The 13,168-nt window shown below is 40.3% G+C and overlaps 1 protein-coding gene across 1 annotated transcript in view; it reads right to left on the minus strand.

Moving 5' to 3' along the window:
* Positions 1-13,168, minus strand: part of b4galt5 (beta-1,4-galactosyltransferase 5) — a 46,021-nt gene that overhangs the window by 7,066 nt on the left and 25,787 nt on the right. The window contains exons 2-7 of the mRNA XM_088291206.1: positions 3,701-3,817; positions 3,346-3,459; positions 1,433-1,560; positions 794-910; positions 137-324; positions 1-46 (exon numbers count right to left, since the gene is read on the minus strand). The exon at positions 1-46 is cut by the window's left edge and continues 77 nt beyond it. Coding sequence (XP_088147332.1) covers positions 1-46; positions 137-324; positions 794-910; positions 1,433-1,560; positions 3,346-3,459; positions 3,701-3,817 — 710 coding nt within the window. The remainder of the gene's footprint in view (positions 47-136; positions 325-793; positions 911-1,432; positions 1,561-3,345; positions 3,460-3,700; positions 3,818-13,168) is intronic.

Here is a 13,168-nt window from a genome sequence, read left to right on the forward strand (position 1 = left end):
CACTCTCATGCCGCTGACACCGCCAAAGAACTCATTATACGGAAGCCTTTGAGGAACAATTAGACGTATATTAATTGAATATCAAGCAAGAACCACACTTACTAGAGACCCCCAAGGAGACGGTATCTGGACTCACATGTACGAGTACTTGTCAAGCTTGACTGCAAAGTGTCTGGGCATATCTGTGCAGCCGTAGTAGTTCCTGTCATTCTCCATGAGGTGGTCCACATCATGGAAGACCACACAGTCCCAGTCCAGATCCTTCATGGCCTCCTTGTAGCCCACATTGAACAACATGGCTCGGTTAAATGGCTCCGTGCCAGCCTGGAAGGGGGATTTAAAATATTTAAATGATGAAGGAACATATGCAAACATCATTGTTCGGGTCATCTGGTAGCAATGTGACAAGTGACCGCCATTCTTGTGAAATTTTCTAAAAAAAAAACATGAACTTAGCTCTACAAAGGCCTCTGAAATCCCCCAAGACAAAAATACATTTGAGGGAAAAACATATTGCTAAATGCAGAATGTCACATGCCCAATCACCTTATACTCTTTTCACCTCATTTAAATGTGTTTTTGACGAGACATTACTATGGTGAGGTCACCAAAACATTCCCCCCAGAAGGCCATTTGTCCCTGACATGAGATACATGGTTCAAAAAAATTACTGGTGCATTCAGGTTGACGTGGCCATTCCAAACAGACTAAAATTTTGACAGACGGTCATTTTGAGAGGTCTTGCTCCTAACTGCTTAGTGGTGAAGTTGGCAAAAGCAAGACGCTCGCATACCTGCTCGATGACATAAACGCCAAACTGGAGCCTCTGTTTCTGCAGCACTGGCACCAGATGTCTCAGGAGGATGGGAAGGTGCTCGTGTCGGTTCCTGAATGGTACTAGGATCGCCACCTAAAGCGACAAAAGGAAGTTAGAGAGACATGGGCTGACGTGCAATACAGGACAACAAAAAGAAGTTGAAATCTCATTTCTGCAGTCAATATTAGTTGAAAGGTGTGTCATTTTTACACACACGAGTTGCTGAGTTTCCTTTGAATGTGAACATAAAGCAAACAAAAGTCACATGAACAAAAAGCACATGCAGAGATCTTTTTGTAAGTTGAGAGGGCCACACTTTTATTATAGGAATTAGAATCTAAAGATTTGTTGGTCAGGGTACACTCTTGGGTAAATGAATGGATGGATGGCATGCAAGACTGCTGGACACATGCAAAGAGTAGACCTCTTTGTTTCAGAAGATCAATGCCCTGAGAATACGATGACTGAGATGAATGAGAATATTCAGATGCATGCCCTTTGTCTGGTTTCAAATGAAAGACCACACAGAAAGAAATTAAGCATGTTCTCATTGACGGCCGACTATTTCATGCATGCATTTTGGCGAATGTTCCTTTGCTGTGTGTGGTGACGTACCTTCCAGCGAGGTAAACAGTCTTTGGGCTTCCAGTGGCCTCCTGGAGCAAAAGTTGTCTCTTCTTGCAGCAGTGATCTCTCCACATCCTCCAGTGAGACTTCACTCATATTCACCTCCAACCTACCCTCTGTGTTTGCAGGAAAAAGACACCGTTTGTAGAATATGAAACAGTGGAAAGAAAAACCACAAGAGCAATATGCGTTAATGATTACAAAAAGTGGTGAGAGAATGAGCGTGTAGGAGGAAAAAGCAGCAATGTGATTGAAACGCTTTAACGGTTGAGCGCTTAGAAGCATAATTAGGCACATTAAGCTATTCCATGCAATGACTTAACATTTGTAAAAATCATCAATCAAAACTCAAATTAAAACGCCACAACTGCAAAACCAAAGGGAAAAATGTAACTGGGGCCGAGATGCTTTTTTTCCACCCAAGACCATTTTCAGTCATCACTAATACAATTTCAGTTGAGGATGTCCACACCTAATTGCCAGTTCAGTTGATCTCAACATTTGCTGGCTCGAGGTAGGCCTGACGTCATATGACCACGCTCCCATTTGCGGTCCACGTTTATATTTAATAAAAATGTTTTTGTGTGACAAGAGTAGGGATGATCCGATCCGATCCACTGGATCAGAATCAAGTCCGATCCAGGCTAAAATGACAGTCTGATTCAATCCACAAACTATATCATATATAACATGCCATAGTCCAGACGAGCTGTTGCCATGGTTTTTATGCACCGGTATTTGCGTCACAAGAGTGAATGTGGTGTTTTTAAATGTCAGTGTCAAGCAAACGGCATCCAGATATTATTAAAAACCTTTAGAGTGACAAAAATAATGTGATCGGTATTGGATCAGTATTGGCCGATTCCTGAGACTGCAAAATTGGTATAATAATTGGATATGCCAGAGTGTTATCGCGCCATCCCTAGACATGACTTTTGCCCTTCAGTTTGGATGCTCCACACTTTCACTGGATGAAAGATGAATGAAGAATAACGTAACAGCAGCAACACTGCTACATTACGCCAGTACTCGTTTACAGCGCTGCTAGACGAGCATTAAAGCAAAAAGCAAAGCAAAAATTGCACATTATAATATACAGCGTACTGTTTCTCAAACCTGGTTGTATTACTAGATATATTTGGAATACTTTTCAATTAATATTTGTGTTTATTGCATTTTATTCATATTGTATCCATACAATTGATTTTCTATCTATGTGTTTTATAAAAAAAATATGAATAATAAATAAATATAAACTGCCATTAGTTTCATGAAATTTCAATGAAAAAAAAGATATACTACACAGTGGACCCCCACAGTAGTATGCCCGTTAAAAGGGGAAATCCGCCTATAATTAACGCCTCTTACAAATATAAATGATTCAAAATAAAAGTGTAAGTGCCAAACTTGAATAAATGGGCATAAACCACCAAAAAGCGCACTCAAAGAAAAACGGAGGTCCACCCACCCAAAAAAAATGTAAATAAAAAAAAATAAAAAATAAAAAAACAATTAAAAGAATATTTTTTAAAAGAATATTCGAAAACAAAAAAAACTGATTGGATGAATCCGTGATGCCATACAATATGTATGCAGGAGTGAAATGTACACAATTTTATCCATGTCGTATCTTCTGTATTATCAGAACATTTAATTATATAGATAATGATAATGACTGTAATGATATTAGATATAATTGGGATTAATAAATTCCCTCACTGATTAAGAATAGATAAGAATTCAGCAATTCCATCCAATTCCTTATCATTTACCATTCCTACTCCCATAACATCCAAATCACACCGGAAAACGAGACAGACCCATGATATAAGCGGCAACACAAGAGAACCCGAACAACAAATGTCTGAAGAAAAATAAAATGAAATCAACAATGAACTCACTCATGGAAGGAAGCTTCTCAGGGCAAACTTGTGAGTGGAGGTACGTGAAGCCCTCAGGGAGGTATGCAGTGGGAGGAGCATCACTCTCACTCATGTTGAAGTCATAAGAGTAATCTGGAAACAAGCACAGATCTCAGTTCATGCCTTTTAAGATACTATTCGTGCAAGAGCCATCTACTCCTGATGGCCGTCGGTCAGTGTAAAACAGAGTCTTCAATCCAGTTCCTTGAGTGCCGGTTTCTGGATGTTTTCCATCATTTGCATCTGGTGTGTTGCAGCAGGGAGAGAAGGAAACCATCCAGAAAACTGGCCCCTCGAAGAACAAGTGTAGAAAGATGTACGCTGTATTTAGTACCTGTGCCATTGCTGTAGGCACCTCTCACCACCTGCTCCAGGACTTGAGCACCTATATTCTTCACATTTTCTCTGATCCGGATCCCTCTGGCTTGGACCATGAACACATACTCGTTCACTGTGAAAAAAGACACAGACGAATTTTAGATTAGTGCTCACGCTCCATGGGTTTAGTCCGAACACATTCAAAGAATAACTAGCTGACGTAGATATAAGAACCCACAATAGTACATCAAGGTTAACTAAAGCCTGGCACTTTTGTTGACAGAAGAAAACTACTTGAACTCCCACCTGAAGATGGGAAGTGTAATTCACTCTCAGCCAGCTAGTTGAACCAATCAGCGAAGGGCAGTGTGAAATCAGGTATATAAAAAAAAATAATAATAATAATTCCATTGCTTTTGAAATAAATGTTTTCAGTGCCATCAGCTGCTGGGGTTTTAACGATTATGCGTTTTTCGTCATTTCAAATTCATTTAATGGGGAATGCCAACAACAAACGCTAATTTCTCTTGCGTGCCATTTTGTGAATACATCATAGCAAATAAACAAATTTGACTGCACGGTTAGTTTTGAATCGGGGCCAACTCGTGTTGGAGGGCGGGCTTTCCAGACGCATTTTATTACAAAAGTAAGTGGGTTTGGCTTGCCAGACAAATAGACTATAGGATCAACAACATGTAATGATCTATAAAACAGATTGGGTACATTACATAGTTCTCTGGCATAGCCATACCACATACTTTCATGTACTGTATACTGTATTTTATGGTTTCATTGGTTAACATTTGGCCAAGCAGAGAAAAAAAATCTTGAACTAATTTCTTACTATGAACAATCTGAGTAAGTGACAAAGAATTGGCCATTGAACTTGGGTAAAACCATTCCGTTTGTACATGACCTGTGACTCTGCGTCAGTGCCAACACATGATTTTAATCCATACAGTATTATATACAATTTTCCTCCATATATATTTCACATAACTACCCTCATTATGAGCCAGAGCAAGTGTAATTTTGACAGGGAAAATTTAATACATATTAACAGCTAATAATGGATACCCAACATTTGTGTTCCGTGTTAAACAGATCTGTTCCAACATTAGCATTTACCTGCAGAATATGAAAGCCAGAGTAAAAAAAGCTCCTTGCAGACATAAAAAAGCCCCTAAAATATTTTTATGCCTTGGTGACTCACTGTGGGGAATTTTCTGACAAGACATCCAGGCTTTCATTCCAAAGAAGTCAACAACTGGAATGTTAATCAGTCGTGAAGAGTGCGGGACGTCACAATAATGAGGAAACCGGACTCTAATAAGAACGAAATGATGAACGAAATGACTGATGGGTTCCTGTCGTAATGTAATTGCAACGTGCTCCCTTGATAGGCAACACACATTCATCTACATTCATCTGTGAGTCACCAATGATGATTCATAAATGGAAAGTACGGGCACTAAGAGGATAAAAGATAAAATCTATGCAGCAGTTCTATCAATTGATAGAATGCTGGATAAATACACAGATGGACTGATTGGGTCAGTGTAGACCAAGATCACTTTCAAACAGTCGCTGAGGGCAGTGGGCAAAATCAAAAACCAAAATTTCAATATGAATAAAGGACGAATGAGACCAGGGAAACAAGTGGTGGAAAAGGCATTAAGGCTGGCCTTCGTTTTACAGTTTAATCCACAATCAGTGGATCATTTGCAAAGGTAGGCGTTAAAGGACAGGACTCTGGACTCCCTTGACCACTTTCAGCTTTTGCTGAAGAAACAACAATGGAATGTCACCAGACTGTTGGTGGAAAAATACCTGGCAATTTGTGAAAAGTCAGTAGCATAGCAAAGTAAATCATTTTCTTTTTTTTGTTTCTATTATCTGAAACTCAATCAGCTCATTGCTTGCCATAGATGTGTAAAATGAGTGACTCGAAGAACGGACTCACAGCTCGTGGCAAAAAAAATGGCAGACGAGACCGCGTGGCCACAACGCCTTTAACAATATTTTGACTTCTTGGATTTTTTGTTCTACTGGGAACATGTTAGCATAACACGGCTACATTTGAATTGCTTTCTCTGTGAACCGGCGACTCAGCACAATCCCCTCCCACCACTAATCCAGACCAAGCAATCCCAACATGATGCGCACACCTCGCTGAATGCACATCCACGTATTTGTGCATGTGCGTGTGAGTAATACAGCTGAGCTATAAATCCACTGGATGTGATTTGTCATCGGTAATTGTATTAGCGTTTCCATCTCATTCATCTTGTTTAGCACAAAGTGCCTGGCTTGCAGGACTAGACACTTGTGGTGAGACAGAGTGACTTTAACACAAGTTAGCAGCATTAAATTGGAATCAAAGAACATGTGAATAATATACCACTCTCATGACACTCCTGAAAAAGCTTGCACCTCACCTTCTCGAGCATCACCGTTATAATGTCTGTCGATGGTGCGCTTGTTCACACGCACGCGCACAAGCTGATGACACTCTGTGCCGCCATATGATGGAAAATTGCTCAGAGACTTCTGGCGTGTGACCCAGTCCTGCAGGCACCAACCTACTTTGACAAGTGTCCTTCCCATGCCTATTGGGCATATGGAGATAGTACTCCTGCCACTACATACAAGTGAATTTAAGGAATGGGCACAGCATTTTATTTATCAAGGTTGGAAATGGGGAAAAAAATAAAAATAAAAAATAAATATCTATATATATATATATATGTATATATATATATTTAATGATTGAATAGTGTGCTTGTACTATTTAAGTGTTTATTAAAAAAATAAATAATTAAGGAACAGCAGACTATGCAATTGACAAACATTCCAAGCTGTCCCTCGCCTCTCGACAAAAACTCAGCTGGGATAGGCTCTAGTTCATCTGCAACCGTAATGAGAGGAAGCAATATAGAAAATGGATGGATCGATGGATGGAACCCCAGGTTATGACAGTCAAGGATGAATCCCAATAAACCGCTTCGAGAATAAACATGGTTACTGTACAGCAGATAGAATGATAGACCAACTTGGTTAGCTTAGTCAAGGTCACTCTATTCATTGCTCATCAATGTATAGGATTGCATTTGGGAAATTGGAGAATCGTTCTGCTTTTTTATGTTGCGATTAATCAACAACAAATTGTACACAACCATCATAATTCCCAATGGTCAAATAATCCACAAATTGGCTCGAATGTCTATTCCTCGTGACTACACTGTCATCCTGCATACTTTCACTGCACAGTGCGCAAAGCAAAAAGGCCTGGGCATTGTAATGTTTTCCTTGAAAAATTGCAGCCTCTCCTATCTAAAAGTACAGTGACTGTATTCTTTCAAGGGTTAAGCTTGCGGGAAATACTCTTACAGGGGACAGATAATGTCAACATTTGATTCCGTTTACAGCAAATCAGCAGAGATGCATTGCCATGGAATGAAGTAATGGTGAGTGCAAGGCATTGGAGGCTACAAACAGTGACAAATGCAATTAGACACAAGACACCCGCCGTTCAGAGGAAGAAAATGCGGCAGTCTACAACACAAGGCCACTTGTGCCAGACAGAAAACTGGCAGAGGGATGCGCATGCTTATTGGAGGTTGCAGCTATAGCTGTTGTGAAATACGCTATGTAAATAAAGTTGTATTGTATTGTATTGAGACGTAACAATATCCAAATTCACAATAAAATAAGTTCATAATAGTGAAAAGAAAAGGAGCAATATTGTGTTCTTGTACATAACAGCAGTAACTGGCCAGTTATTTTAATGTCATGCGTTTCTCTTGGCTCAGCGACACAAAGCATCATGGTCTATGTAGTTCAGCTGCGGTAAGTGAAAAGTAATATTTTTTTGCTGAGATGTGCTGCTTTTAATTCCGTGACATGACAACGAAAACTTTGTGGCAATTTTATTATCAGAATATGGCCGTTATTGTTCCAACCCAACTGCAAACCAAGTTACAACTGTATTGTACTGTACACACACCGAAGGGACATGAAAGCAGTATCATACTGCAATTACCGCTGCACGATATTGGAAAAAACATTCTTAATGAAATCTTTATTGACCTATGAAAGATTTGTTTTCCCATGTAGCAAAATAAGAAAGCTCAATGCATAACTAAACGCCCCCTAGATTCTGTTCACCTATGGTATGGCAAAGTGCAATTAAGGTTGCATCCCATTGGTCAGATAAAAGCATACAAAACCGTATGAAAACTCTCCAACATCTTTGCAATATGCATATTACATGGGCCATTATTGCAATGGCAACGTCGTCAGAAATTCAATGATGTATCATCTGTATGTGGATATTTTGACTCCTAATTCCTGCGAAACAAAATAAAAAAACTTAGGTTTTAGAGAACATGTGAGAGATTGCATTTAATGAAAAAAAATCTGGTCACATGATCTACAAACCAATTTCAAGGTCAAATCACTCAATTACTCAAAAGAGTCAAGTTACTGTAGCGGTTTATAGTCCGGAAAATACGGTACTAAATTATGCACCAATCTAAAAAAAATTTAATCCCTATTGAATTCTCTTTCCAACAATACCTGTTTTGTGAAGAGTGGCCCAGTAGTTATTAGGGTTTAAAGGCAGTCATGCTTATTTTTGCCAAAAGTGAAAAAATTAAGCGGGACATAGCTTCCAAACCCTAGCTCCAACTGACATAAAATTTGAGATATGGTGTTGTGCAATCACTATCAACCAGCGCACCAAGTTTCATTAAAATAAAAAATCTGCTTGGTTAAACCCAGTGGGTGGTTCGGCATAAAATGAGCCATACGGCAAACCTTTTTGAACACATTAATTTTGATAACCGTTCCACTGTACTATGAGAAGATTGACTACACAAGAATAGAAAGCCAGCCACACTTCCGTCCTACTCTTAAAAAAAAAAAAGAGTATCCTATCAAGCATGAAAGCAGACCTTGAATGACCTTGTGTGCTATAGCTTGGACAGAACACGCAGTCCACATGCCAAACCCCGCCCACCTCTCGCTCACTCTCATTACACATACCCTCCACTCCACCCATCTGATCTTCCTTTCTTTATCACCTCTCTTCATCTCGCTCACCTTTGCTGCCTGTGTAATGTCATTTCCAAATCTACTCACCAATTCATAGAATAATCTAAAAGGATTGGCCTCTGTTTTACGTAGACAATTCCAGACTAAGGCTCAGCATTTTACACTGTAACAAGGATTAATCAAAATCAAATCAAAAGTCAAACCACCATTAAAAAAAAAGAAAAAAATGAAGCCACTCCTCCCCGCAACCCCGCCTTCATTTTTTTTTTCTCTGAAAAGGCAATTAACTCCACATGGATAGCTCAGCAGTGCTAGGTGATCGGCCTCACTCTGCCTACTCACTGATAAGAGCTGAAAGGCAGTTTTCCCCCCAGTATGCACACGCATTGACACAGGCACACACCCTATATTGCACTTCTAGCTTTCTGGGATTAAAGCTGTCGCTCTGAGGAAAGGGGCATTTTTACTGCCACTGTGTATCAGTGATGCTCACAGACACACAGGAAGTGGAGCAACCTGAGTGTCAATGTTCTCAGTTATGTCAGAGTCAAAACTAAATGAATGACACCCATCAGCAAAGTGACGCTCTAAATTGGCCATGGCCAATTCCAACATCATCTGGGAATGTAAACGGTTGACTACGCAATACATTAACACAAAATCCCTTACATTTAACTGCAATAGCAATGAAAATTTAAATGTATTGGTCTCCAGAGGATGCTTAAGATACATCTGATAAAGGTTATGCATTTCTGGGAAAGCTTATTTTTAAACAAGCATGTGATATATGCCACTATTAGGAACAAACAAACCATTATTAATCTTCCTGAAAGGCAACCAGCATGTTATTGCCTTCTTTAACCTTCCATAAGTGATGTCGAGAAACCCTTAGGCTGCAGTGGATCGATGTACACACGCACACACATGGACGCAAGCACACACATGGATTGATGTAAAGATGCACACATCGTCTTGAATTTTTTGCAGCATGTGACTAGTGTAATTCTCCTAACTTCATACAGCAGGTTCAGAACGCATGTGTTCCCAATCGTACTGTGGTAACTTATTTTGACATTTAGGGACGAGGACTTTCTCTGCCACTTGACAGGAAAAGAGCTTAATTACTGACAGGTTCCAGCGAGGCCGGGCTGCGCTCTGTCCTGGCCTTGCTTGGCCCATGATGGCATTCATAGCTTCTTCATTACAACAGGCACCAATCAATTGAGATCGGGTGAGTCTCCACAGCACACTCGCAATGTGTGGGGTAATGCTACAAGATTTCACGAGTGGACGACTTTTGGCCACCGGTTTTATGGCGATTCAAAATTTGAATTCCAGGTGCATTGTAAATTATATGCCATCAAATACACAGAAGTTTTCACATTTTCACAAAAAATGCACTTCCGAATTCAGGCAGGCGAGATACAGCCAAGTCATAAGAATACAGTATATATCATCCATCATCTGTACCGCTTCTCGTTATGAGGGCCCTGGCGTGCTGTATCAGGTATCTTCAGGCAATAGGCAGGGTACACCCTGAACTGGTTGCCAGCCAATCGCAGGGCGCACATAGAACAATCATCCGCGCTTTAGAGTGTCCCAATCAACCTGAAATGCATGTTTTTGGAATGTAGGAAGAAACCGACGCAGGCACGGGGAACGGGGAGAACATGCAAACTCCGCTCAGGCGTGCCCCCCAGTATATACCAGTAATTCTCAAACAGTGTGTTGGGGCACATTAGTTTGCTGTGAGATTTTGGGAATTTAAAATATATGCCTTGGATAACTAAAGGTCAGGAATCACTGGTATATACACAATACACATATATTGTGATTTCCAACAATAACTAACCATATTTAAAACGTCATATGTACCTGTGGATGAAATGCTGAATCTTAATAGTGAGAAATTTAGCAAACGGCATTCCTGTCACCGGGTCCATTCAGTCAAGTAAATGAGAGAATGTCCGGTCCTTAAATATATCCTCATTTTGACCTTCATTGTAGACCACATCCTCTTTCTGTAGCAACCCATGTCAGTTCCTTGACTGACATGGTGAAATGTGCGGTGAGCACTAAAGGGGAAAAGTGTGGGTATAATAAACCGAAAGACTGCGAAGTGCTCGACGCTCGTGAAAATTCCTAGCATAAGCGTCACTATTTCATCCATTGGTACATATGAAATTGTGACTATGGTAAAGTATTGTTGAAAAACACAATATATGTGTACTGTAGATACTGTTTTACAACTTTGTGGCAGCCAGCTCTCTTGCTCGCTTAAAACCAGGAAATGGGCGCGTGCAGTGGAGTTCCTTGGCGCATCGCTGAGAGAAATGCCTACATCTGTCGGGCTAATCAGAGGACATTGATGTCACGGCCGCCCTCGACCTACGTTCTAGAATCAGGATGGAAGAGGTTCTGAGAAACGGTATAATCACCGCAAAAATGGAAACAGGGCTTCAAATGAGAAGATTCTCCCTTACGTTGACTACAACTGTGGCCAATCCCACTCGCTGTCTTTTACCGTCATTCTGGCCTTTGTCACCTCTTAAATTTAAAAAGCGCCAACCTCACCCCCCTTGTTCCCAACCACTGCCATGAGTAACCTAAAGCTTATGTAAGCATTTACTGAGCAGATAATGCTCTCCCCAAGAGGGCATTGAGCGCGCACTTTTTGAGACGCGTATGAAATGGTAATAAGGGGTCAAGTCAGCTTGAAGGGGAAACAAGTCTTTTAATGCAACCAGTTCAGGGGAAAAAAAGAGCAAAAAAGATTAAAAGGTAAATATAACCTAGAAAGGGGGTGAATTAATACCAAATCTACCACAATTTACTGTTTTACAATTTGGGATTTGTCGAAATCCCCAAATGAAAAAAAAGATTGTTCGTTTGAGGCAAATGAATCAAAAGTATTGTACTTAGGGGCCTTCCTTGTCAGTGCTACATTTTTAAGTTTACAGAGCTGGTATAAGTTTATTAATTAATTTACCAGATCAGGGCCACTTGTAGCGCCTGGAGAGAAGTTCCAGGCTTTCCGGTATGCACTGTGCTGTCCTCGCTACTAAGCAAGTTGATCTCAAGCATGCAATGGTATTTATGTTCAACCCCAATGACATTTCCTAATGCTTGTTCAGCCATGCAAACAATTGTCAGTAATTTGTTTATAATGAAATATAACAGAAGTTGTGGGATCAATTCCGGCTACGGCCTTCCTGTGTAGAGTTTGCATGTTCTCCACGTGCCTGTGTGGGTTTCCTCCGAGCACTGCGGTTTACTCCCACATTCCAAAATCATGCATGGCAAGTTGATTGTTCACACTAAATTGCCCCTAGGTATGAGTGTGAGCGAGGATGGTTGTTCGTCTATGTGTGCCCTGCAATTGGCAGGCAACAAGTTCAGGATGTGCCCAGCAGGCAACCCGCGGCTCTTGTGAGGAGAAGCGTTTTAGATAATGGAAGGAATGGAAAAAATTCAAATGTGACTTGACCACAGGACAGCATTAATGACGAAATTAATCACAAGACACGAGTCACAAAGGAACACTGGAAAAGTAATTCTTCATGTGGTCAAAGTGACATAACAAAGGAAGTAGTAGTAATAGTAGTCACATGATAGTCATAAGTGGATCATGAGAGTTCCTCTTAGAAGCCGCAGCACTGGGCACAAGGGGATACAGTCAGGAGGTTTACGTGCACTAAAGAAAGCCAAACTAAAAAAATGAAAGGCAGACCGCTAACTAATCTCTTTAAATGTATCAACACTCGGGTCGATAAAGAGATTTCTCTTGCATGTAATTGCAGCATGTATCACAGGCTAACATTATTGAATGCCAGCGCAAAGGGGAAGTGTGCTATGATGAACAAGGAAATAAATGCTACAATGGCTAAATCAAGCCAAGTCAAGTCAGTCAATTCTGTTGAATTGTTTAAATGAAAATGTTTAAAAAGTTGTGAAATATCACACTGAAAAATGATTAAAAGATGGGATTTCACAAAAAAAAAAGAAAATCCAAATTGGACCCCAGGCCCTGTAGTGTGAACAGAGCCTGTGTAAATCAAAGTATGAAGGTATCAAAAAGGCTGAATCATGTTAGTCCATGAAAATGAAAAATAAAACCAACTTGTAACTGCGTCTCTTGCTACCCTAATAAATGGAAAAATATTTGATAATGCCCAGTCATTGACTGGCGACCAGTCCAGGATGTAGTCTGTCTTTGCCAAGAGTCAGCTGGGATAAGCTCCAGCTCACAGAACAAGGAGTCCACAAGCCACAAAAAGCACAGGCGCTCATTTGTTTAATCAAACGTTAGTCAAGTATTTGTTTGAAACGCTCCAGCATTTGCAAGCATTCTGCAATCATTTTTCTATGCCTTAAGGGTACACCCATGCCACAAGAGCCAAGATAGATCTACTTTGTCCAACAATTAAGA

This window comes from Idiotropiscis lumnitzeri, chromosome 3, assembly GCF_059441095.1.
Source record: "Idiotropiscis lumnitzeri isolate Australia: NSW breed Sydney's pygmy pipehorse chromosome 3, RoL_Ilum_1.0, whole genome shotgun sequence".
Taxonomy (NCBI): domain Eukaryota; kingdom Metazoa; phylum Chordata; class Actinopteri; order Syngnathiformes; family Syngnathidae; genus Idiotropiscis; species Idiotropiscis lumnitzeri.